General features: G+C 41.6%; 1 protein-coding gene across 4 annotated transcripts in view; it reads left to right on the top strand.

The window, feature by feature from the left end:
• Window positions 1–26,552, top strand: part of MSRA (methionine sulfoxide reductase A) — a 392,162-nt gene that overhangs the window by 139,880 nt on the left and 225,730 nt on the right. For 3 of the 4 annotated variants that reach the window (XM_070415505.1, XM_070415502.1, XM_070415504.1), the window contains one exon: window positions 17,633–17,701. The exons of the other annotated variant lie outside the window; for it this stretch is intronic. In XM_070415505.1, coding sequence (XP_070271606.1) covers window positions 17,633–17,701 — 69 coding nt within the window. The remainder of the gene's footprint in view (window positions 1–17,632; window positions 17,702–26,552) is intronic. 4 annotated transcript variants of the gene reach the window in all.

The following is a 26,552-nucleotide window of genomic DNA, read 5'->3' as shown; positions in this document are numbered from 1 at the left end:
TTTCATTGGGCTTGATCTCTGGTAGGGGATGTGCAGGAGGCTACTGATGGATGTTTTGCTCTCACATAGATGTTTCTCTCTCCTTTTGCCTTCCCCTCTCTCTAAAAATCAATTTAAACATTTAAAAAATATTAATTCTTTTACTTTACGAGTATGCGATATCTTTTCATTTATTTGTGTCTTCTGTTTCTTTAATCAATTCATCAATGTATTAGTGTTTTCAGTGTAGAATCTTGTTTTAGCTATTTTAAGCCTTTTGACTTTCCATGTAAATTTTAAAATCAACTTATCAATTTATACAAAAACTTCCTGGGGTTTCCATCTACATTGTGTTTACTATAGATTGATTTGGGGAAAATTGACCACTTAAGGGTACCAAGTCTTTTAATCTATGAACATGGTATATCTCTCCATTTATTTAGATACTCTTTTAATTCTTTCAGCATAGAGAATTTGCTTAGATTGTGTAATTACTTTTTAAAGAGTTATTATTCTTTATGTTAGACTTCTTGTTTATAATCTACTGTGTGGGTTCTTGTCTTCTGATTGGACCCGGATTGCTACACTGGAATATCTTGTAAGTACTGTTTGAATTGAGACTTTTGTGACCTGTGGATTTTGTCCTCATTTTAAAGAAAGGTATGAGACATTGCTATGTATTCAGCTGGTACTTTTCCTCCTCTCCCCACTAACCCCATGTCTCATGTGTTTTAACCTGCAATTAAACTAAAGTGAGGGAGGGGAAGACCAGAGTGTGGTGAATGACATTTCTGCAAGAACTGAAGTTCAGCAAACAATGATCCAGGAACACAGTTTCTTACATCACTGAAATGATCAGCTCCAGCTTGACCCTTCCAGTATTTTATGGTGGTGAGCAGAGTACTTAGAATTTCTTGAGGTACAGGATATAAAAGGATCCCACAATTTTGATGCTTAGAATAGAGGTACTGTGACTTTAAGATGCTATGGATGAAATATTCAGGCTAATAAGAAACCTAGTTTAATACCAACAACAATTTTGATTTTTCGATTTGGTTTTGATTCCCATAGAAAAGGGGAAAAAGTATATTTCTTAAAGGTACCATTATGAATAGAAATATTCCTGTCACATTCTTACATCCATCTAGTTAAAGAAAAAAAGTCCCAAACTCAACCAACCAAGTAACAAAACAAAATCCCATCAAAATTAAAAATATCTTCTCCATTGCAGTTAAGGCCTTTGGCATGAATTTAAATTTAGCTTCCCTGGGAATTTTGGAAAAACATTTTTCTTCATTGTTTTTTATAGGCCCTGTGAGGCAGAGATATAACTTCCTCAAACAAAGCAGCAGGAAAAGCAACTAACAATCCTCTGGATAATGCAAATGAATAAAAATTGCCAGAATTATTGCAGAAGTGCTAAAAACCTTACTCTGATGTTTTAGACACTATTCCTAGACTTTAGTGGTTCAGGGATGCCTATTTTAGCACTCCCGGCATATTAGGGAACAAAGTTTGTAGAGAAAATAAATTACACAGGATAGTCTCCACCTTAGAAATGGATCATATTCCAGGGTCATATTCAGTTAGACTGGAGATATCTTTTTCATGTAGAAAACAGTTTGAAGAAAGATAGTTTGATTTTCTGGCTTATGCCATCAGTTTTCCTTTGCTAAACATTACATTATTTTTTAAATTAGAACATGGCAGTATATTAATTATCTACTGCTATATAATCAATTACCCCCAAATTTAGAAGCTTAGAAGAACAATCATTTTTTATGTCACAGTCTTTTTGGGTCAGGAATCTGGGTGTGGCTTAGCTGGGTCCCGTTGGACCAGTGTCTTTTGGGAACCTGAAACCTGCCATCAAATGAACTTGAGAGCAATTCTCCCCCAGCTGAGCCTTCATATGATACTGCAGCCCCTTCTAACCGTGATTCCAGCCTATAGGTCTGAGACCCTGATCCAGAATTACCTAGCTTCCCATTTTCATCTGAAATGAGACCACTGAATTTAGATTAAACTTGCATTTGAATAGTGGTTATTGTGCAAAAAGGGATTTCCTTCTCTCCTTGTGGGGAAACTTGTTTTCCCCAGTGACAAATAAAGTGGGGATCACTTTCGGTGGTTGAGTTAGTAGCTGGGTAGTTTGGGAAAGTAGGGATTTTTAATTTTAATTTTAATTTACTTATTTTTTTGGTCTACTTGTAGCTTGCAGCCACCATGACCAGTATGAAAGGGTGTGTTCTTGATGTTAAAGGGTAGAACTTAGGGTGTATTTTCACATGGAGACAGTATGCCATAAATGGTGGTTAGAATCTTAGGAAAGAGTTCCATTTGAGACTCATTATAAGTTGAGGAAGCCCTTGTGGGCTAGCTCACCACCACTTATAACAGTATGTGCATGAGCAAATGGATTCTATATCCCAGACATCCATCTTATAAACATGCTTTTGAAGTGTGACTCATTTTTAAGTTGGGGACTTGCCTGTATTTCATTAGGTCCTCCCCAGCTACCTTCCCCACAATAGTTTACATTTTGAACTATTAGCCCTTTGGGAAGATAAAATGACAGAAAATAGAGATTACTATAATTTACTCTTAGCGCTAAGAGCCCGGCAGATGCTATCAAGATAAAATCAGATTTTCTGCAGGGTTTGCACCTACATCTCTTTATAGTTACATTATACCAGGTCACAGTCATCTTTTCCTTTTGTAGAATTTTAGGGTCTTAATCTAGGTATTTCCAAAAAACACTTAATCAGGTTTAGGACATGAGACACATTTTTGGTCTGCCTTACACTCTCTTCAGCCCATATCTGTATGGAAGCTGATGGCCTGCCCGCTGAGAGGTTACTGTTCAGCCCCAGAGTGAGTTCAGTGGAAGACTGCTTGCCTGGCCTCCCACATACTTGATATTTTTAGACATGGCTCTTATTTTATTCAGCAATACACCAGCCAGCCGATCACTAGAGAATTTCTCCAGGAATCAACCTGTTGCTTGAGCATATGTTCAAAGGATGCCACCTCTAATCTCTATCCCTTCATGAAGTCAGCCAAAAGCATGTTTTAAGAGCCACCCCTATCTCCACTTAACTTTACTGAGTAACATGTTCAGTTTTGCCTCACTCGTTCATGGCACACAGTATAAATACATCATAAAATGCCTTTCTGTCTCATTTGTAGAACTGTACTTGAAAGTCATGTCCATGATGTGTTTTTTTAAAATTCTTTATTGTTAAAGTATTACATAAGTCTCCTTTTTTCCCCATTGACCTCTCCCCCTGCTGCCCCCAGCCCCCAGCACATGCCCTCAGCCCCCTACCCCCGTATGTGTCCATTGGTTAGGCTCATAGGCATGCATATAAGTCCTTTGGTTGATCTCTTACCCCCTCACTCCCCGCCTTCCCTCATAGGTTGGACAGTCTGTTCAATGCTTCTACGATTCTGGATCTATTTTTGTTCATAAGTTTATGTTGTTTCATGATTTTTCTTACTATGAATGTGTACTGGGTTATCCAGCTTCTCTTACTCAGCCACATAACCAAGCCTGTTCTCTCAGAACGACAGGTCCTTAGGGGAAATTTCCAAAGTAGATGATTTACAGGTGTAAGAGCTGATTTTATTTTTTTAAATTCACTGACTTATTGAGAATCAGTTGCAGGCTTCATAGAAAAACTTGGTTTGTGGGTGTTTCTTTTTTTTTTTTTTTTTAGGGAAATAATAAAATGTCTCAGCTGCTTTTAAAATTAGGAAAGGTTGCCCTAACCGGTTTGGCTCAGTGGATAGAGCGTCGGGCTGGGGACTGAAGGGTCCCGGGTTCGATTCCGGTCAAGGGCATGTACCTTGGTTGCAGGCACATCCCCAGTAGGGGGTGTGCAGGAGGCAGCTGATCGATGCTTCTCTCTCATCGATGTTTCTAACTCTCTATCCCTCTCCCTTCCTCTCTGTAAAAAATTAATAAAATATATTTAAAAAATAAAATAAAATTAGGAAAGGTGAACATAACCTCTATTCAGTAAAACTAAAATAGATTTAAAAATACCCATATCTTCTTTTGTGGGTGGAAATTACAAGGGACAGAAACAGGAAGGATAAGAGGTAGGAGGGACAGAGAAATAATTAAAATACATACCAAATTCCAGAAAGGCAAAATGCTTTCTGATGTGCTAGTCTATCTCCCTCCCTCTTTCCCTCTATTTTCCTTCCCTTCCTTCTTCCCTCTCTTCCTATCTTTCTCTCTCTTCTTCTAAAATAAAAAAAAAAGTAAACCCAGAAATACCTTTTATTTTAAGTAATGTTTTAATTCCATCTAAAATTTGGAATGGTTGATCCTCTTAAATTCCTTACTCCCTTAAAAAGAGGACAGTTACCGTATTGCTTGGGAGAATGTAGATCAACTGGAGAGGAAATGGAGTGGTATCTCTACCTTGAGGCCTTTTAGGATACTGTAAGCTACCTAGACTTTTAAAGCTGGGCTGCAGTTCAGCTACTGTGAGATACAGGTGGGACTGCCTTTGGCATTTGTCCTGAGCCTGGATGAGTGTAAGCGTCAGGCTGATCTGAGCTCAGGCTGCTTGCCTACTCCTGGCCACTCCCCATCTGGCATGGCCTCAGCCCTGGGAACAGGCTCTGGGGCTGCAGGGATGATCACGTGGTAACAAAGACTGGGTCATTAAATTTTTGTTTATTTCTATTTTCAAAAAATAGAAATAATGCATCCCATGGATCAAACCTCTAAAAGTAAAAACAGAATATTAAAAAGTTAATTGTATCATATTATCTGCCTTATCCTGCCCATTGACACCCCCCCCCCCCCCCCCCCCGCCATGAACAGTGCACATTGTAGAGAGTTCCGTGTCTATACCTACAGAGTTACCTCATTCTTTATAATGGGTGCCTATTATTCCACAGCACAGATTGTTTTATGCCAAAGGTTGTTGCCATTTTTTTTTATACAAATAATCCTGAAAGGACTATCTTCACAGATAAGCAAAATGTATTGTAGGAGCTGATCTCTGATGAATGTCAATTGTCAATGTTAATATTCCATCTCTTTATCAATATTTTATTCCCCTTAGAATCTTTTGTCTCCTCTTTGCTCTCAACAATAGATAATAATCTAATAAATTGAAATCTTGCTGATTTTAATGAAAGACAAATTGTCATCTATGTTTATATCTATGACAATTTCTCTTTCTTCTTACAGGCCCATAGTTAGCTGTATCTCCTTCATTTCTAATGTAAAAAGAGAATCAAGACAAGTTTCCTGTAAGATTTGTAACAACACATTCCATTTTGATTAGGAGCTTCCATCTCGAAATAAAGTCATAATTCCTTTTCATGAAAGAACAGCAACAAGAAAGCAAATAGATCTGACCTTACCCTGTAGCAACCTGCTTTGTAGTGCTGACAGGGGATGTTGTGGAGAAGTTGGTGCTGGTCTGGAACAGATTGCAAGGGGAGGTCTGGACTTGTCAGGCTCAGCTGAGCACAGGGCCCGATCATTTATCACTGTCAAAGGGGTTGGAGGTGGAGGGAAGGGGGAGTTACTGGACCATTCCTGTGCATTGCCTGACTGACAGCTGACAGCGCCTCATAAGCATCCATCGAGGTGCCCTGCGCATCCTGCTGAAGGCTGCTGACAAGTTCACTAGGAAGAAGAAAGAAGACCTTCTGTTGCATGCTTTGTGCTTTGCTAGAAATTTGCGCACCTTTCTGTGTGGCGTATAGAACCATTTGCACAAAGCGGGTTTAGTGGTATTAGAGGCATACAGTTAGGCTTCAAAGTGATAACAAAACTGATAGGATGAGAAAATACGTCTGTGGGTCTCTTGCCTTAATTACATTCGCAGGCCTGGGATACTGCACAACACTGATTATTTTAATGTGGCTGAACTGACATCAGCAAATGCTGGTGAGAACATACATAACTTTGCTGCATCCATGTGTAACAGACTAAGCAGTGCCAGCCTGCCGCCAGGCTCCCTACAGGTCTTTGAAAGGCAGTGTTTTTAAAAGCAATACTAAAATGTATGATTTCTATGCGATACTTTATAGCTATGTTTAACATTCTTCTAAAATGTCTAAAATAGGGGTTAGGATCAATAGGAAATATGTACCTTAGAATGAAAGGAAATAGTTTTTATCTACAGCCGCATTTTCAGGACAACTGTTTTCAATACTGTTATTCACAGGGATGTCACATTTATCAGACTGACATGAAGATTTTAATCCTTAAAAGAATTTTATTTTAAAAGGAATTTTTTATTCTCAAGATTATCTAATTTTGGTAGTCATTAGGATGTACATGTGTTAAGAGGGTGGCAGGGAGGTTTCATAGAAGCCAGGTGAAAAATTTCCATCAATTAATATTATATGCTTATCAGACATGCTCTTACATGTGGTAATTAATACCATTGCATTACAAAGGTGAGTGTGGAATTCTCCTAAAGCAAAATGAACAATGATGGAATGCTTTTACTGGGCTCATGTCATATGAATCTGGAACTCGTGCTAGTCTGATAACAGGGTGTGGAAGAGCTGCAGGCAGTGCTGCTAACACAGAGCCTTGGGGATGTGTTCCTGATTAGCAGACCCCAAGAGTGGGGCAGGGCCATTGCTGCTCGAAGGATGAATAGAGGGCGTTGTTTTACTATCTTTGTTTACCCAACAGTAAGCCCAGTGCCTGGCATGTAACCGGTGTTCCATAACTATTTTCTGAACTGTGATGTTATTTAGGCAAAATGTGGGTTCCTGTGCCTTGACTTACTGGGATAGATATGCACCATCCCCCCTCCCGAGTCCCTCTGTCAACCTTCATTCCCCTTCCCTCACACCTGTCTACTTAGGGCAGTGGTTCTCAACCTTCCTAATGCCGCGACCCTTTAATACAGTTCCTCATGTTGTGTTGACCCCAACCATAAAATTATTTTCGTTGCTATTTCATAACTGTAATGTTGCTACTGTTATGAATCGTAATATAAATATCTGATATGCAGGATGTATTTGGGCGACCCCTGTGAAAGGGTCGTTTGACCCCCAAAGGGGTCGCGACCCACAGGTTGAGAACCGCTGACCTAGGACATCATAAGCTCATGAAACCTACCCAAGTCTGGAACAAGGTCTGAGATGCCCCTCATCAGATGGGATTTCATAGGCCAGCCGTGTGATTGCTTTGAGTTAGTCCCTGAAAGCTCCAGCCCTGTCACCGAGGGGGCCGGGTCTTACGGAGCAAACAATAGAGTTCAAGGACCCTGGAAAGAAAAAGGGCCCCCGTGCTGAGTCCTTCTGCGATCAAGCAGGAAATAATCTCTCATTGGTTATTTTCATTTAAGGGAGCTTTTATGCTTCCTCTTGCTCTTTCTATTAAACAAACAAACAAACAGGAATGGGACTCATAGGAAAACATTTAGATTTTTACAAGATGAAAATATACCTTTTAGGATCTAGATTTCTCCTTTTACAAGTTTGCTTTGTAATTTTTTCTTTTTCTTCTTATAGTTGACTGGTTATCAACGAAATATTTGCTTTAAAATTTGGAAGTACATGAAAGTGTAAAGAAGGAAGAATAATCACCTATCACTTAGCATATATAGGTAGCTATTATTACATTTAAAAAATATATATTTTATTGATTTTTTTACAGAGAGGAAAGGAGAGGGATAGAGAGTTAGAAACATCGATGAGAGAGAAACATCGATCAGCTGCCTCCTGCACACCTCCTACTGGGGATGTGCCCGCAACCAAGGTACATGCCCTTGACCGGAATCGAACCTGGGACGTTTCAGTCCGCAGGCCGACGCTCAATCCACTGAGCCAAACCGGTTAGGGTGCTATTATTACATTTTGACCCTCTTTCCTTCTAGTCATTTTTCTGTGCCTCTGTTCTTAATTGGGTAGGATACTCTTTTTTTTTTTTTTTTTTTTTTTTTTTTTTTTTTTTTTGCTTTTCCCCACTCAGCTCTGTATTATTACTATTTCCCAATGCATGGAAAAACCTTTTTATGATATACTTTTAACATTACAATACCAAAAAATTACCATATAATATTCCACCTTAGGACGGTGTCACAATTCCTTCATTATCTCCCTTTTGTTGGGTCATTTAGGTGGTTTACAGTTTTTCACAGTTGTAAACAATTCTGCTGTAAACATTGTCGGATAGCTCTGCCTTAATCCTGATTATTCCCTAAGGTACATACCTGTACTTGGAATTACTAGGTCAAAGACTTAAATGCTCTTGACTTTCCTGATGCATATTTGCAGGTTGCTTTCCAACTGGATTGCAGCTGTTCCCACATCCATGGGTAGTGTTTGAGGAAGCCCAGCTCCCTACTCCCTCATCCATATTCAGCATTGGTTTTGTAAGTTTTGCCATTTTCATGAATTAAAAATAGTATCTCATTGTGTGGTTGAGTATCTATTCACGTGGTTATTTGTTATTTATATATTTACATTTTTTATGAGTAATGTGTGTTCCTGTCGTTCTCCACTTTCTCTATGGCAGTGGAATCGCTGTCTTTTACAGAGCCGTGGAAGCCTGCCTGGGGAGCATGCAGAACTAAATCCAATGCTGGTTTTTAGGGCCACTGGCTTACCTCCTGCACTCTAATTGTAGGCACCCTGTGGTCACTTTCCTTCCCTATCCAGGGCAATCTTGTGGCCTCATGGAACTCAGCGACACAGCAGGATCATGCTCTACCAGTTTCTCTTAGGAGCAGGAAAGGACTTGTGTATGAGGGTGTGTGCATTTGGCATTGATGTTGCAAGTTCATAGTCATGCTTGTGGTCTGTGCACTGAGCAGACCTCTGAAAAGACAGCAGGTGCACATGAAAAATAAAAAGGCCCTATGCTTACTTAATGCTTTATTCTTTTTTTTTTAAATACTCACCCAAGGCTATGCTTTTATTGTTTTCGAGCGAGAGAAAGGAAGGAGAAGAGAGAGAGAGAGAGAGAGAGAGAGACATGGATGTCAGAGAGAAACATCCATCAGTTGCCTCCCATAAGTGCTCTGACCGGGGATCGAACCCCTGGAACCTAGGTATGTGCCCTGACTGGGATTCAAACCCGTAACCTTTTGGTGATAGGACAACATTCCAACCACCTGAGCCACCGGACAAGGGCAGTGCTTTCTTCTTTTAAAATGCATTCTCATCTTTATTGCCTCACTCTTTTAGCTGGAAATCTTCCCTTAGTGTTCTCTAACAAGTTTGTTAATTAAATGGATCTCCTTATGTGTAGGGTCTATGAAATTTATCTTTGCTCCCACAACTCAAAATGTAATTGCCAGTGGATATGAGCCAAAGACCCTACCCACCAGTATTAGCTTATGCCTCTCCAAACTCCAGTTTAGGCTGGGGTTTACGTATGGCCTTGTTCTGCCCCATCCTGCTATGACTTCATACTGTGAACTTCACATTGTGAAGTTTCAGTTCTTCTGCAGAGGGATGCTGGGAGGTTGCAGGGGTTGCCTGCAGGAGTGTTGGCTCCTTTACTGACCAGGAGATGCATCTTAGTTTTGCTGCACCTGGAGCAAAGGGAGCAGGGAGAATGGTGGTGGCGGATGGAATTCACTGAAGGAAGGACACTGAAGTGGTCAGAGCATAAGGATGTAATCCTGAATGATGTATGACTTCTTTTTTTGAGCTGCAATCTTGAACTCTTGCCATCTAGTTTTTCCATTTTGTCCATAGCATATCTTTTGTTTTTAGGGTAGTCCCCACTTACATACAGTGAGGGCTGGCCTTCTCTTTCTCCTTGAGCTTTGAGAGCAATGCTTGCCTCTGGGTGCCCACAGCAGTTGGGAACTACTTGTCTCATTCTCCCTATAGCCTTATTGGGGACTCCGTTAAGCCTCTGCCAGCCACAAATTCCATCTGCCTCTAGTTGTGCACCTCGTCCTTCAGTAAGAAGGACTCAGGTTTCCTTGGACACAGGGTGGTTGGAGCGCTGATTCAGTTGGCCCTCACTGAGTAACGTCCTCCCAGTAACTGGACCACCACCATGTAACTTCCCCATCTTTCCCTCCTCGCATACAGAGCACACCATTGGGGACAAAACCCACTCTGGGTTGAATTTCACCTTAAAACACCATGGCCTCCAATAATAGGAACTTTAAAGACAAAAACAATATAGAACCAAGGTCCCTCGGGGCAGAGGTGACTAGAAGCATCATTACCTATGCTCTCCCAGTGCACCTGTCCCATATTTGAGTGACTGGCGTGACAGGTGCATCCTCAGGACTCCAGCTCTCATAGTCATCACATCGTCCTCACAACAGGGTGGAGGGCACCTTGGCCAGCCAGGGCCCAGAATGCTCCATCAGTGTGACCGAGGCACCTCTGCTGGAGATGGGAGAGGCAGCTCAAAAGCTAGGGCCGTGGGCCAAATATGAACCCCACTTAGTTCCAGTCTAATTTGTACCTTGAGACACCAGGAGTAAGTGACCTGGAGAAAGAGCCACTAAGGAACAGACAGTGGTGGGAACTGTGACACCATATTTTTTGAGGTTTTAATTGCCATTTTAGTGAAATAAACACACTTTTACATCAGTCTCAAACTGAACTTAATCCCTGATAAGCCTCATAGCAGCATGAATAACTGATAGTAACAATGATAAGCATGGATTGGGCTTTTAAGGGGTTAATAACAGGACTGGGAGGGGCTTGCATTGCTCGCTGACCTGCAGCTGTGAGGCTTTATTAGTCTGATAAGAGGCTATACCAGTACAGGGATGATTTGGGTCCAGCAGCTGACCAGGACTCCCAGGACAACAGTAGCTGTCCCTAGAATCTCCAATTAGGTAGTGTCGCCATGGTGACCCAATCTGGAGGAGACTGGACCTGAAGGAGAATATGAGGGTCTGAGAGCCCACTCTCCAGCCCCCACCTCCCTGCCTTTTACCTGTCTGATCCCCCCTCACCTAGAAGATAGGAATTTTAGCTAACTCGATTTGCGTTCTTAATACAGCTAATCACTGGTTGGTTTGTGTCAGAATTTGCATTATTAAGGGTTCATTATCAAATAGTTTTATTGTATTTTTCAAGCAAGAAAACAGTCATAAAGTTTGAAGTACATTAGTTATACACAAATAAAGCAAAAAACAGTGTATTATCTTCTAAAGCTTTTGAACATGCCCCCCAAATCCCCTTCAAAATCTCTCTAATAGTTGACTTTAGCCCAATCTTGCTCTAATTAACCTTGCTGCTCCTCAAGCACTGGGCTTTCAAGATTAATGAAAATCTATTCCTTGTCCTCATATACCCTTGACTGAGGACACGTCTGGCCATCATCAGAGGTTGTCCTCCTGGAGCATGTGGCCTTGGAACGTGTCCCCACAGAGCAGGGGTAGGGACATCTGCCCGACCAGCCAGATTGGAGGCATCCACCCTGCTGTGGCCAGGCAGCAGATGTCCCTGTCAGAAAGCCCCTCCTGTCTCCATTTCATGCTCTGCTGGTAATCAATAGTTAGTACCCAATCAATGAGTGACTTTTCTATTTAGTCAATGTGATTGTTTCTCTGGTGAAATGTCCAACTAATTATGAAAAAAAGTTTTATAAATGCTCATTGGGTTCCCAGGTTAGTCCTCCCCACCCCCAAATCTTATTTGACCTAAATAATGTGTTTAAAGGATCTCTGGTTCTTTGGCTCCCAGTTACTAGCCTCAGCACAGTTTCAATGGGAAAGTGCCCTTAGAAGTTCAGCCTTGGTTTCCAGGAATAGAACTGCAACTGTTCAGTTTTTAAGGACTCACCATTCCTTCATCATAGAATAGAAAGGAGCACTCAGATTTCCTCCCATTCTTTTGTCCCTAAATCTATCTATAGTTTTTGGTCTGTCTTCTTATTGAAATTTATAAAGCAGAAATGAGAAGGAAAATGGCTTCTTTCTTTGTGCCATCTTTCTGTTTTATTCACTTAGACCAGGAATAACAAAATGATTTAAGCACGCATGAGAGATTCTTTGGGGTGCTAAGAAGAGAAAGGATTTTGTGGTCACATTTGGGGTTAGAGAAAGCATGCTGTGGTTGATTAGTGATGTCTGTCATGTACATGGAAGTGGAGGAGAGGTAACTAAGTGCCATGTATTTGTTATCCCTGATTCAGATCTTATAAAAAATCAAGTTCACACAAAGATGATAATACTAGTCACAGTTAAGTCGCTCTTACCATGTGCCAAACACTGTTCTAAGTGCATTATGTATGTTAATTCATTTAATTCTCAAAGCAACCCACAAAGTTGTTACCAATGAGGAAATTTACAGATGAGGAAACTGAGGCACAAAGAGGCGAAGTGACTGAGCTAGGAAGCGGGAGAGCTGAGATTCCAAGCCAGCCTCATTTCAGAGCCCATGTCTTTAGCTGCTGAAACTGTACTGTCTTTTGTTGGTGAAGGCTGTCTTTGACACCCCCCCCCCCCCCCCGCTGCCCGCAGGGGCTGCAGTTCAGAAGGAAATGTGAAATCCAGTTTACAGACACTGTTATTTTTGGGCCTTGGGCTCTAGAATAAAAGATAAAACAAGGTCTAGGCAGCAGTTCTCAACCTGTGGGTCGTGACCCCTTTGGGAGTCAAACGACCCTTTCACAGGGGTCGCCTAAGACCATCCTGCATATCAGATATTTACATTACGATTCATAACAGTAGCAATATTACAGTTATGAAGTAGCAACGAAAATAATTTTATGGTTGGGTCACAACATGAGGAACTGTATTTAAAGGGCCAGAAGGTTGAGAACCACTGGCTAGGGTAACCTTAGCAGTAAGGAGAGAGTGGCATTTGAACTTTCACCTTCCTCCCCAGTTAGCATTTCTAGTCTTTTTACCTCCACCAGTACTGTGCCTTTTCAGCTGAGAACAGGTGAATGGGGAGGGAGGTGGACATTTAAGGAGTGGAACAGAGGAGTCCCTTTGTTCAGGCCACATGGCTGGGGATACTTTCTGAGTGTCTGTTTTTAATCATCATTTTTGTATGAGGCCCACATCTATATATATAAAAGCCTAAGTAACTGAACGACCAGTCGACCAGTAGTTATGATGTGCACTGACCACCAGGGGGCAGATGCTCTATGCAGGAGCTGCCCCCTGGCGGTCAGTGGGCTCCCACAGTGGGAGCGCCGCTCAGCCAGAAGCTGGGCTCATGGCTGGCGAGCGCAGCTGCGGCAGTGTGAGCATCTCCTGCCAACATGGCAGGACAACCGAGTGGCAGTGGCAGGTGCAGCGGGGCCGGGATGAGTGGGAGCAGTGCCCATCCTGGCTCGGGCTCCTCCCCAGCCACCTGCTGCTTTGTGCACTGCTACATCCCTGTGGAGATCCGGCCTAAACCGGCAGTCCGACATCCCTCGAAGGGTCCTGGATTGTGAGAGGGCGCAAGCCAGCCTGAGGGCCCTCACCAGTGCATGAATCTGTGCACTGGGCCTCTAGGGTACATATAAAGAGAGAGATGTTTTTAGTGAATGAAATGATATATCTTCCATAATGGCTAAAGAGAGTCCTTTTAGAACTGTTTATGTCTTCCTTAGTTGGTTAACAACAGTGTATTGAATACTATGCTATGTTCCATATCGTGCTAGTATTGTGGATGTGGTGAGCCAAAAGAGACTCGGGCCCTGCCCTCCCTGAGCTTACAGTCTCCTCATCCAAATAGTGACGAAGTATAAGGTGCAGCTCTGGTGAATGTTGCAGACAAAGGTCGTTGGTTCCAAGAGAGCAGTGTGGCTGAGGTGAACAGAGCACGTGGGGCCTGTGTCAGAATTTTGACGTAGCCTCAATGCAGTGGAAAGCCACAGTGGGAGGAGGTTGGGGAGTTTGTGTCATATAACCAGTGTTATACTTTCTTTTCAGAGGCAATGAGACTACACTGGGAAGAACAAATTAGAGAGGGTGTGTAGGGACACTTGGAGGAGTCCAGGCCAAGAGGCCACAACATTTGGGGCTAGAGTGGTTTTGGTGGTGTAGTGAAGCAGTAGAAGTTATTCTAAAGATGTTTGGAAGGCAGAGTTAGCTAGATTTGGTGATAGATTAGATGTGGGTGGTAAGGGAGAGAGAACGGGTAGGAGGATAGCCGTCCTATGCCCAGAGGTTGGGATGCTGGAAGGAGGTCAAATTTGGAGTGGATAGTCAGCTTGTGTTGGAGGTGCTTTTGAGCTGTCCCAGAGGAGATGTCAAATAGGCTACACTTTCTATTGTAAATGTGTACTGGTTTGTAAATGAGGCCTGATGGACTATTCTGGGAAAACAAAGTATTGGGGGAAATTTTTTTAAATCTTTAATTTGTTGATTTTTAAAAAAAATCCAAGCAAATATATTTTCATTTAGAAAATAAGAATCTAACAATGACAAAGGAAATTAATAAAGGTAAACTGCCGAGAGCCGGTCCGTCCTTGCTGCTTGACACAGTCGCTGCAGGGAGGAAACATCTGCACAGCATATGTTTCAAGGGATCTGAATAGCATACTGTTCTTAATATGTTTGCTCCCCTTAGCACTATGTGTTTTAACCAAGGTCACCTCTCTGAGAAAGGTTGTTTCCCCAGGTGGGGATTTTTCCCTGAGGTTAGGGAGGGGATACAACCCCTTAATTAAGTGCCAGGCGGGTAGTTAAGCTACATAATCTTTACTCCCTGGAATGGAGATAAGAAACGCCCTAACCTTTGTAATAGAAATTGACAGGATTAAAATCGACTGGTATAAATACAGATGTAACAAGACAATAAACATCAGATCCACATCAGATCCTCATCAGATCCTCATCAGATCCTCATCAGATCCTAATCAGATCCTAACCAGAACCTAGCCAGAGAACATGGCAAAAGATCCTGGACAGAACCTGGCTACAGAACTTCACTGGAGAACCTAGACAGAACATGGCAAGAGAACCTGACTAGAACCTGGTGACTGAACCTGGCTGGAGAACCTGGACAGAACCTGGCTGGAGAACCTAGCAAGAGAACATGGACACAGCACCTGGCTGGAGATCCTAACCAGAACTTCACTGGAGATCCTGACCAGAACTTGGCTAGAGATCCTGGCTAGGCTGCTGATCAACTGAACGCTGTCTCCATGTCATTCTTTCTTCGCAGACTCCGTCCTCACCTTTGGGGACCCCTGGACCTGCTGGGGTTGGACCCCAGCAGTAAACATCTTGCATAATTTCCCTAGTTATTTTCAGTTTTGCATGTTTCTCTGGCAGTTTTTTCCCATAAGCATTCACATTTTAATTAGTTGTCATTATAATCTACATCCAGTGTGTAATAGGATTGTTTTCACTTACCATTATCCCAAATATTTTTCCTTATTCCTATATATCTCTCAGATGCTGTATTTAAAATATGTAGCATAATATTTCATGCTTTTGATAAATCATGGATTATAAATTTCTAAGCAATTTCTCTATTTTGGATATTTAGTTGATTTTAAGATTTCATTATTAAAAGTAGTAATACTTCAATAAATATTGTTATGCATATCATGTTTTTTTTCTAGGTGGCATTTTTCTTAGGGTGAATTCTTTTGAGTGGGATTAGTGGGTCAGTGCATTTGAATAGGTGTACAACTCTTGATGTGTGTAAAGGAAGATGTTTAGAACCACGGGCAAGGCTGTGGAGTGCTCACCATAGAACAGAGTTGTGACCTCCACATGGGGTGTCATCACATTCCTTTGGATTCAGTAACCAGTGGTCCTAACCATATGAGTGAGTGTGTGATAAAGTCCCATGCCATCTGACCTTTCACCTTGCATTTACTAATTGTGCCAATTAGTGCCTAGAGATTACTGTAGGGCTTGCTCTCTTGTTCACTTAGCCTGGCTCCGACTCCCCTCTCAGGTTTTCTCTTCTTAGGATAGTGCCACAAATACTTAGGAACCAGTGGAAGCCCCTGAACTAGTAGTTTCCCAAAGGGATCATCTAAACTGGACTGAACTTCAGAAGCCTTCAGGTTCTAAAAGACTGCAGTGGTGTTGCAGAGGGTGCCTAGGGCTCCCATGGGTTTGGATGGAGTTCCGTGACCCTGTCTGTGCCTGTCAATCTGTCTTTCATTGCCATTGCTTCTCAGCATATCACCTCTAATATGCCCTAGACCAGTAGTTGGCAAACTCATTCGTCAGCAGAGCCAAATATCAACAGTACAAAGATTGAAATTTCTTTTGAGAGCCAAATTTTTTAAACTTAAACTATATAGGTAGGTACATTGTTATTAACTTAATTAGGGTACTCCTAAGCTGGCCTTTGCTAAAAACGTCCTCAATCTGATTGAGGTACGTTCGCTGAGGTCGACCCCTTCCAACTTCCCATCCACACTCGTCTTGTATACTTGTTTTGTCTATCTCCTTTCCGAAAACCGACTTCTGCACATGGGCCACGAAGTTTCAATCGCACTGTACGTGCGCGCCCGCACATGATATTTAGTGGAAGAGCCACACCCAAGGGTCCAAAGAGCCATATGTGGCTCGCGAGCCGCGGTTTGCCGACCACTGCCCTAGACTCTTGGTTGCATCTACTCCTGACTCTCACTAAAATTGCTTCTGCACTCTCTGCCTTTCCAAGTCTTGCCTCTCCTTTAAGACTCTACACAACTTGTGATTCCTCCAGGTCATTGGCTCTGATTTTCCAACTGACTGTCCCTGTGCTGTGAACTCTTTACCTTTAGTCCTCATTCCAGGACTTAGCACATAATTATAAGCTTTCTGGTAAAATTTGCTTTTGAATTGTTTACCCTCCTGAAGGGCAGGAAAAAATGTCATACTCTCCCCCCAGACCTCTCAGAGCCTAGCTTTAGTGCTGAGTCCTTTGCCAGAGTTCAATAAATCTAATGTGACCCATTACATCAAAATATATGCGCTACGTGAGGCAACGTGAAAGCATTCTAGCCATTCTTCTCTTATGCATTTTTAATATAAATGCCCATATTCAAAAGTTGCTAATGCTATGAAAATACTCATAGATGGACCATATTCAGAGATTCCTGATCTGGTTGCTGTTTGGTGTAATGGGAACAAATTAATGCTGGAAAACAATCACATGGTCACTTTTCATTCCTAAGTCCTTGATATGCACTGGGATGGGGAGGATGATTGGTGGAGGAGACCAGGATGCATGAAGAGTAGTAGCAAGCACTAGAGTATCTGTCTGGGCTCTAAGAAGGTGAATATCTTTGGCTCCTGAGAACAGTGCTTGAACTGTAGTGAAATGATATGTTCTTGAAAAGTTGGTCTCAATGTGACCCTGCTGTCTTTATGACTCACTTTATTGATTGGGTCTTCAGTGGAAGCCACCCAATCCCCCTGGAAGCTGGAGCTTCCCTTGTTCTCCAGGGGATGGCCTGGCACAGTGGGGACCCTCTGGCTAGGAGGCAGGAGCTCTCAGGCTGGGTTGGCATTGCCTCCACCTACTGCACAGTCCTGCCTAAGGCCAGGCCTCGGCACACTCATTTGCAAAATGACATGTTTGCACAGCCTATCTCTAGGCTCTTCTATAAAAGATCAAAACCACCATACTTGAAACTGTCATAAGAGGGTAAGCTTTGGTGTCATTTCTAAATAAAAATGAGAAGCAGGCTCTTTGACACATTTAATGACATGTGTTAGCATGTGTGTAGAACTTTACACTTAACTTGCATTTCTTTCTTTCTCTCTTTCTTTTTTTTTTATAGCCAAACATCATGTCAATGGCAACAGAACAGTTGAACCTTTCCCAGAGGGAACACAGATGGCTGTATTTGGTAAGATATCAACTCTGAAAGAAAACCCAAATCCTGTGCAAAGACTAGTGCCAAATTTCTGAGTTTTAGCAAGTGTCCTCAGGGCTTCAAAATCTGGGCTCTTCTAGATATTTACAAATCATCGGAGCCAATCCCCCCCCCCCCCCCCCAAACTACTGAGTTTTTAGTATTTCTTGGATCAGAAAAGCTTATTCTATATATTTTAATATGCTTTCCCCCCCTCTCTTTGCAGACCAAATATCAAACTGTGTATTTGCTACTTCTTATGTCCACACTGTGAATTAACCTGATCATTTAGGGCTTGTGTTTTTCTTTCTGGGGAGGGATTTTTTTCTTCCACATTGATACGTAATTTTGTTAAAGGCTGCATGGAATTCAAGTTTTGAGTTCTTTCACAAAACTTGATCTAGTTGAATGACCTCTGTCTCCTCCATTATGAATTGAGCATATTTCTTAGGAGAAAACATCAATTAAAATGTTTTAAGCAGCCAAAACCGGTTTGGCTCAGTGGATGGAGCGTTGGCCTGTTGACTGAAAGGTCCCAGGTTCGATTCCGGTCAAGGGCATATCCCTGGGTTGTGGGTACATCCCCAGTAGGAGATGTGCAGGAGGCAGCTGGTCGATGTTTCTCTCTCATCGATGTTTCTAACTCTCTATCCCTCTCTCTTCCTTTCTGTAAAAAATCAATAAAAAACATTTTTAAAAAATGTTTTAAGCAGAATAAAATGTGATCTCTGAGTGTATACAGGGGTGGGCAAAGGTAGATTTACAGTTGTAAGTACCCAACAGGTGGACAGGTGGACGAGGGCCAGTGGCATGGCCACCACAGTCCCCAGACCTCTCACCCCAGTGGATGTCTTTTGGGTGTTGTCAAAGATAAAGTCTTTTCACAGAAACTGCATACTGTGGGTGATGTGATTCACTGCATAAGAGAAGCATGTTAAGAAACCAATGACAATAAAGAACTCCGTGCCAAAGTGCTTGAGTGCAGCAAGTAGACTGCAAGGATGTGACACAATGAAGGCCGGCAATTTGAGCAATTACGAGATTGTGCCTAAGTGCACTGTGCATTGCAACATTCTTCTGAGTTACTAAAGCTATTGTAATAATCATAACCTGCATGTCTTTTTCCATATGAACAACTGTAAACCTACTTTTGTCCACCCTTCTGCAAAAGACTGCAATTATATGGTGGAGCAGCACTTCTCTGTTAGATTCCAAACCTTTTAGTGGGGAAGTCCTTTTTAAAAATTTTATTTACTTTTAAAAAATATATTTTTATTGATTTCAGAGAGGAAGGGAAGGGAGAGAGATAGAAACATCAATGATGAGAGAGAATCATTGATTGGCTACCACCTGCATGCCTCACACCAGGGATTGAGCCCACAACCCAGGCATGTGCTCTGACTGGGAATTGAACTGTGACCTCCTGGTTCATAGGTCAACACTCAACCACTGAGCTATGCTGGCTGGACGGGAGGGCCTTTTTAATTCATGGTTTCTTACCTCCTATCTGATGTCACCTAAACTTCCTTCAAAATGTCTCTACATCTGGCACTTCCTCTCTTCCTCTCCTCCTTCACTGTTCTTCCTTTTATCTACTTCCTGTCCGCCCTCTCCTTCTCCTCCTCCTGTTTTCTCTCCAACAGTGTCCTGGGACCCACCCCTTCTAACCCTCTCAGGGATCTCATTTCTGTTCTCTGGACTTTCAGCTTTGTGTTCTGGTTCCTTCCCCTGAGCCTTCAGACAGGTTCTGTGATCTCTCCCATCCTAAAACCTGCAGCCCCCAACTTCACTGCCTTCTCCAGCATTCCCCTGCCCTGCTCTTGATGGCAATTTCTTGCAAGGGCTTTTGTTGTATAACTGCTTTTAGCACTGAAGTTCCTTTGAGCTGGAAATTAGCCTCAGACAACCCATATCTATATTAGCCTACTCAGGATAAAATGTTTCCTTAATCCCAGAGCTGGAAGAGAGTTAGCAATCGGTGATGATTTGCCGTTGAAGAGTTATGAGACAGAGAGCTCATCCTGGCTAGGCGTTTGTACATCTTGCTCCGTATGAGCTGTCACCTTTTAAAATATCAGTGGTTAGGGATTATTATACTCAGACATTTAAATGAAGGATTTGATTTTTTAAGAACTACGCATAATGACACTCTAAAAATGTGTGCCAGATATTTGACTCATAACTCCCTCTGAGGAATGATGTGCAGGTGAGGCCATTTTACCTAAGTTGTCGGCCCAGCACAGTGTCTGTTACCAGGGGTCACAAATGTCACATCAATATTCAAAGGGTTCTTTTGAAGATTGTTTTTGTCTTTTAGATTTTTCAACCCTGAGACATGTTAGAAACTAGGTTTCGTGTCTTATTGGGAAATGTGAAATAATACCTGTCTTAGCAGATTTCCCTCTGTTGTGATATAGGGGGAAACTTCGTTTCTGAAGGACAGTCTTAGTACCAGGCAGGCCAGTGGCACTGTTTGACCACAGAATTGGAAAGATCTGTGAATAAGGCTCTATGATGAGATGATTATTACCATCATCATCATCATCACAGGTTTGGTTTATAATAGCTTCCCCACAAATCCCAACCCAAGGCCTTTATTGTTCGACTTTGGGCAAGCAATTCCTCCTCTCCAGGCCTCAGTGCTTTTACCTGTAGGATGGGAAGGTTGATGGGGGGCTTTGAGACCCTTTGCTTCTGTGTTTTACATGTTCAGGACCAAAGTCTCATCCTGCAGCAGGCAGTCCCACGTGACGGGACAAGGGGTGTGGTGTTAAAAGAGATGAATCATGTGCATAATTTATACAAGTACAGAATGTAAAATAGAATATTTTTTGACATCTAAGAATTTTTACATTATTAAAACTGCGGTTTGGCTCTTCCAGATGCTTAAATTAAGGTCCCTATTTTGGTCAAGTATATGATTGCATTTTATGTTAATGTTTTTAAAACTGTTCTCACGTGCATTACTTATCCACCTGGCCCGAAGTGGAGTGAGGAAGCGGTTTGTTTTGGGGGTGGGCTTCTCTCACTCTGGGTTGTTTATAGTTATACTCAATTGGTTAAACTAAGTATAGCACTTAGCTCTTTGACATATGTTGGGTATTTAATCCTTCCAGCACCTTGCAAGGCTGGTAGGATTATGTAATCCCCTTCCCAGAAAGGTCAAATGACTTATGCCAGATCACTCAGCCAGTGAGACAGTGGAGCTAGAATTGTAGCCCAAGTCTGACTGACCCTGAAGTCCACACTCTTTTGACCATGTCCCCGGATTCTTGGCACAGGTTGAAGAAGCCGTGGGAGGGTCTGGTAGATTCACAAGTGCCTTTCAGCTGGATCCATGCACAAAAAGTGTGATTTCCAGCTAAACCAATTTGGCAAATTGATTTGTGAATTTCTATGCATTCCCAGGGTGCTCTGAAGGGCTCTCGAGACACAACTTTTGCTTGTAGTGACATCTCCTACTATTTATCTTTCCCGTTGGTAGCATGTATTATAGAGGAAAGTGTCTTACATATACTAGGACTTGACTGTGAGTTCACCAAAGCAACAATAGCATTTTCTTTTTTTTTTTTTTAAATATATTTTATTGATTTTTTACAGAGAGGAAGGGAGAGGGATAGAGAGTTAGAAACATCGATGAGAGAGAAACATCGATCAGCTGCCTCCTGCACATCTCCCACTGGGGATGTGCCCGCAACCCAGATACATGCCCTTGACCGGAATCGAACCTGGGACCTTTCAGTCCGCAGGCCGACGCTCTATCCACTGAGTCAAACCGGTCAGGGAACAATAGCATTTTCTACTTGTCTAAACTCATTCTTCTCTCTTGGAGGTTTTAATATTTTATGCCAAAATTGCATCATTAGTTTCAATTTCATTATCTATTGGTTAATCATTTGAATGTACCACGCTGTTGAAATAGGAGCTTTTAAATTTAATCCACTCTGAAAGTGGCCATTGAACTGCCAGTAGGCATTTATTTATATTGGAGTGGCTACTATAAGGAAGGGTAGAGTGAGGGACAGAACATGCTCCATTGTGAAAAATACATGAATATGTTATTGTATCAAGTGACCAGAGAATATATACAGGGTGTCCCAAAAAACTGCATACACACTTTGAGTGATTATAAAGTCAGTGTTTATTAACATACAGTTCATTTTCAAAATTTAAAAGAATCTACAAAAATGAATAATTTTTTGTCCATGCCTATTTTCAAACTGATGACCATTCTGGTCCAGGCACGGCTGATAACACAAAGCAATGGAATCACAAACATCAAGAATCATTTAGTTTGGTATTTGTACACCTTCAATTAATCAACTGTTGCTGGTTTTGTACCGTAAACCTATCTTTTATGTACTCCCATAAAAAAGTCTAGTGGTACTTTAGGATAAAATTTATTTGTTCAAAACTTAGTCTGGCTTCACCCTTTATTTCAAATTAGTTAAACCTGAAAAGGAGTGAAAATTAAGAGAGAGTCATCAGCTGTTAAAGTGTGTATATATTTTTGGGGGGGATACCCTATAGATTATTTCCTAGTTTCTGGCCAAACATCTTCACAGATTAATTTTTTTTATTAGGGCAGAAGTTGTGGGATATTTTTTGTTTGTTTTGTTTTTTTAAAATATATTTTTATTGATTTCAGAGAGGAAGGAAGAGGGAGAGAGAGATAGAAACATCAATGATGAGAGAGAATCATTGATCGGCTGCCTCCTGCATGCCCCCCACTGTGGATCAAGCCTGCAACCCAGGCACGTGCCCCCAACCGGAATCGAACCTGGGACCCTTCAGTCTGCAGGCCCATGCCTTATCCACTGAGCCAAACTGGCCAGGGCCTGCACAGATTAATTTTAAAGTAAGATGTTCATCTTTTCAGATTTCCTTTGTGGCCCACTGGTGAGTCCTTGTCTTGTTTTCTGTGACCACAGTTCTTTAGCTTCTGTGTTGCGCTCTCTCCTCTGCACTTCGGGACAATGATAATGAAGGTATCATTAATGCTCTCCCGTGGGTTTCTCCCTGTCTGTGTATGATGCTCTCTTTCAAGTCAGTGGGATACCTTTTCTCACAAGCTGGAGAAGCAGAACCGAACATTTTGCAGTTACTTAATGCCTTTGTTCCTGGTAGCTGAGAGGGCCCCATGGCTAACATCCCTTTAATCCTATACTGGTCCTGTGAAGGGGGCTTTATTGTGCTCCTTTAGAGACAGAGAAACTGAGTCACCCAAAGATGAAAGAAATCTGGTCAAGTAGAGGGAATGCTTTCTCAGGCACGGGGACATCCACATTACATTTGCCAGCAGGCTCTACCTGACTCAGAAAGGTCTCTCGGCTCTCAATAACTTATTGAAAGTGACATCCCGTTGGCAGAGGGCCACTCCGTCCACGCTGAGAGCACACGCTACAGCCTCTCTGTGGTGGTGGTTCTTAAGCACGGAGCAGCTTTTCATTTTATTAAAAATATTCCATGGTCAAGAAGATTTATCTTTTCAAAATAAAATAAGAGCTTGTTGAGAAGAGTGCAGAAAAGTTGGGTTGGGATTCCTGTCTTAATTTTTAGTACAATTTAAAAAACTGAAATTACAATTTTTTAAAACTTTAAAGTATGGTACTTGACCATAAAATGTATCATCCAAAAAGATACTTTTGAGAGTGAAAAGGGTGCTGTTAAAAATTATCCTATATAATAAAAAACTAATATGCTAATTAGACCAGATGGCAGTACAACCTTCCGGAATGACCTCCCGGAATGACCGTCTGGAAAGACCAGTGGGCAGGGCCGTGGGGCCTCGAGGCAGCCGGGGCTGCGAGGGCCGAGCCCCTTGTACGAATTTCCCTATAATGAGAATGTACATTATAAAATATTGTGCTGAGTAATAAATACACATTGATTAAAGTTGAAATTGAAAAGCAATGAAATAAGACATATAAATTGAGGTAAACAAGTGAAAAATTACAATGCAGTAGACTTACATTATATATAATATATATTATAGTATAACACCAGTAGTTATATTAACTTCCAAGATTATACTCAATATATACTGTTATATTCTTTCTGAATGCCTTGAAGTTAAAAGTTGTTATATTTATAAAACCATAGCAATTAAATAAGAGATGGAGAATTGATCTGATTATACTCTTGCAGTTTTAACATTGTCCTAATACTGTACTGTCCAGTGATGTAAGTTAATGAGCTCTCCATCATTAGAGGTATTCAAATGAGAGAGGTCATTTCTAACCAATTGAGAAGTGGGGCTTAATAGCCTTAAAGATCCTTTCTTCTCAATAAATGAGAACTTACTTTGTTTCAGAAGGTTAAACCTTTTTGAAAAACAATTACTTCTAACTCTAAATTCTTTGATCCTACCATTTAGAAACTCTCATCCAGGCTGTTTGGTGAGAGTTAAGATTCTGCCACGAGAGATCGTCACGTTCAGGAATTGATACGAGGGACAACAGCAGAAGTGCCTCAGTGTTGTCATGGGCTTTTTGGCTTCCAGGAGTCTGAGAGCAATAGCTCTGTGAACTCAAATCCCTGCAAAACCCATTTTCTCTGTCAGGTTCTCTTAGGGCTCTCCAAATAAGAGGGAGCCAAAGACAGCCAAGACATCATGAAAATGTGCTGATGATCTCGTTGCACACGTCTGTTTATAGCCAAGCTACCAAGAATTTGCTAGCCTCTTTCTTGAATAGCTTTGTCAAGGACTGATCCCAGGGCAGGGGCCATGGCTGTCAGAGGCCCATACACGCAGCTCACTCTGGGACTCACCTTCCACCCCAAGGGAGAATGAGCTCAGTGACTGTAAGATGAACCAATCAAGACACCTCCCCTCCCTACTTGAATTGGAGGTGATTTTTGAAACAGCCACAGTTATTTTGTCTGCCAGCCAAGAAAACAGCATTGAAAGCAGCAGGCAATATGTCAGACTTCAAAGGAAAATATATTGGTGTCTCATTGGCTTGAATCCAACATTATGTTGGTAAATAATCAAATCCCGGTGTGGCATATTTCTTCCTGAACCTTGACTGAAAACTACTAAAGACCATTCTGTGGGCTGTGGAGTGGCAGTCACTCATTCTAGGGAAAAGCCAGAAAGAATGACTTTGAAATGTGTTTATAATTAACCAAACAATCTAAATTCACAAGGCTGTTAGAACAGCAGGCTGCTAACTGGTGCAAAGTTCTTAAGTGATGAGGTACTTGGGGAAACAAAAATGGGCCTTCTTCCCATGGTAAGCTGAAGCACCTTTAAGGGACAATAATTGGTCATTTGGAGCCATGTTTTAAGACACACTTTATCTTATATATCTTTTTCATGTGTGTGGTGATCTCAATTTTTATTTTCTTTTTGAGTGCGGAGAGATCAGGTAATATGGGGAAGGAAAGAGGAAGAGACCTTTCCAAGACTGTATTGAAAATCCCTTTTGATTTGTATGGCGGCCCACCTGATCCAAGAGAACACAGCTGGAGTCAGAGAGGGTGTCCTGGTGTGGGGAAGGGTGGGAATATATTTAGAGAATGGAAGCTGGAATGTGGGTGGGGATTTCTGTGCTTAGACAATGGAGCTAAACCCATTGTAGAAAGGAATAAATCAAATGTTTGGTAAAGTAATACTTCACTTGTTTAGAGACCATGTATCCATCAGCCTTAGCATTGTGGAATGCATGTAAGACCCAGAAAATAAGTCCCCTCCCCAAGAAAAAAAGTGTGGAGAAGTTCTAAAGAATTCAGAATTCACGGAGGTCTTGTAGTCAGATAAATCTTGCTGGGTGACTTCAGACAAGTTTGTGACTTCCTCGAAGCCCCATTCCTCATCTATAAAGCGAGGGGAAGAATAGTTACCTCATAGGGTTGTTGTCAGAATGGCATGAGTCATCAAGGCATTTAGGATAGGGGTGACAGCATGCTGTTAGATCTCAGACACTTCTGCTCATAGGGCCAGCTGGGGAGGTACTCCTTGCAGGAGCCACCTGCTCACCCCAGTTAGAGCTAGCTGTGATCAAGGCCCCAAGCAGGTGACCCCAACATTAGTCTGTTCCATTTGATCCATAATCTCTCTGAAATAGTCCTGATGATTCCTTTAACTCAGGGATTTTGAAGGATAACACACAGCATTAGTTGAGAACTGATCTAATACTGGCTGGGTATGGGCCAGCCCTTGTTAAACTTTCTTTTAGTTCCACTCTCATCACTGGCCTAAGTTAAATTAGACTGATGCCTTCCTTCTGAGTCAGTACAGAGCTCTCAGAAATACCAGTATTTCTCGTTTGGCCTCAACTATAGAGCTGGTCAGTTTTAGCTATTTTCCCCCCCACTATTATCACTAGTATACAGTGACTATCCATTTGACCAACTTTTAAAACAGTTTTGAAAATGAGGAAGATTTATTTAATTTATCTTACAAGTACAGCAGAAATTTCTATAGAGAAAATATGCTCAAAAGGATGTGCAGGAGAAACAGCCATGTTTCTACTGCTTCTCTGGTAATTAACATTTTTAGAAGAGAAACATAGATATGGAAAACAACAAAAACTAAAAAGTTAATTGTTATTCAATTTAACTCAATCAGCATGTTTAAGAAAAATACTGAGCCTGTGTTGCAGGTAACATAAAAAAGAATATTCTTTCTCTTCCTTTCATTCTTCCCAACCACTTATTTTGGGCCTTGTTATAAAATGAAATAAAGGAAAATTAAAGTATATACAAGAGATGGCAAAATAACACTTATTAGATTTAAGTAAATGTTAGATCTGAGAAAAATATGAGAAATGAAATATACAAAGAGCACAGCCACAATTCAGTTTAACTGATAGAGGTTGGCCACAAATTTTCCTCTATATTT

This window comes from Myotis yumanensis, unplaced genomic scaffold, assembly GCF_028538775.1.
Source record: "Myotis yumanensis isolate MYYU_CA2020_CCGP unplaced genomic scaffold, mMyoYum1.0.hap1 SCAF_5, whole genome shotgun sequence".
Classification (NCBI taxonomy): Eukaryota; Metazoa; Chordata; class Mammalia; order Chiroptera; family Vespertilionidae; genus Myotis; species Myotis yumanensis.
This window is presented reverse-complemented; position numbering and strand designations above follow the sequence as displayed.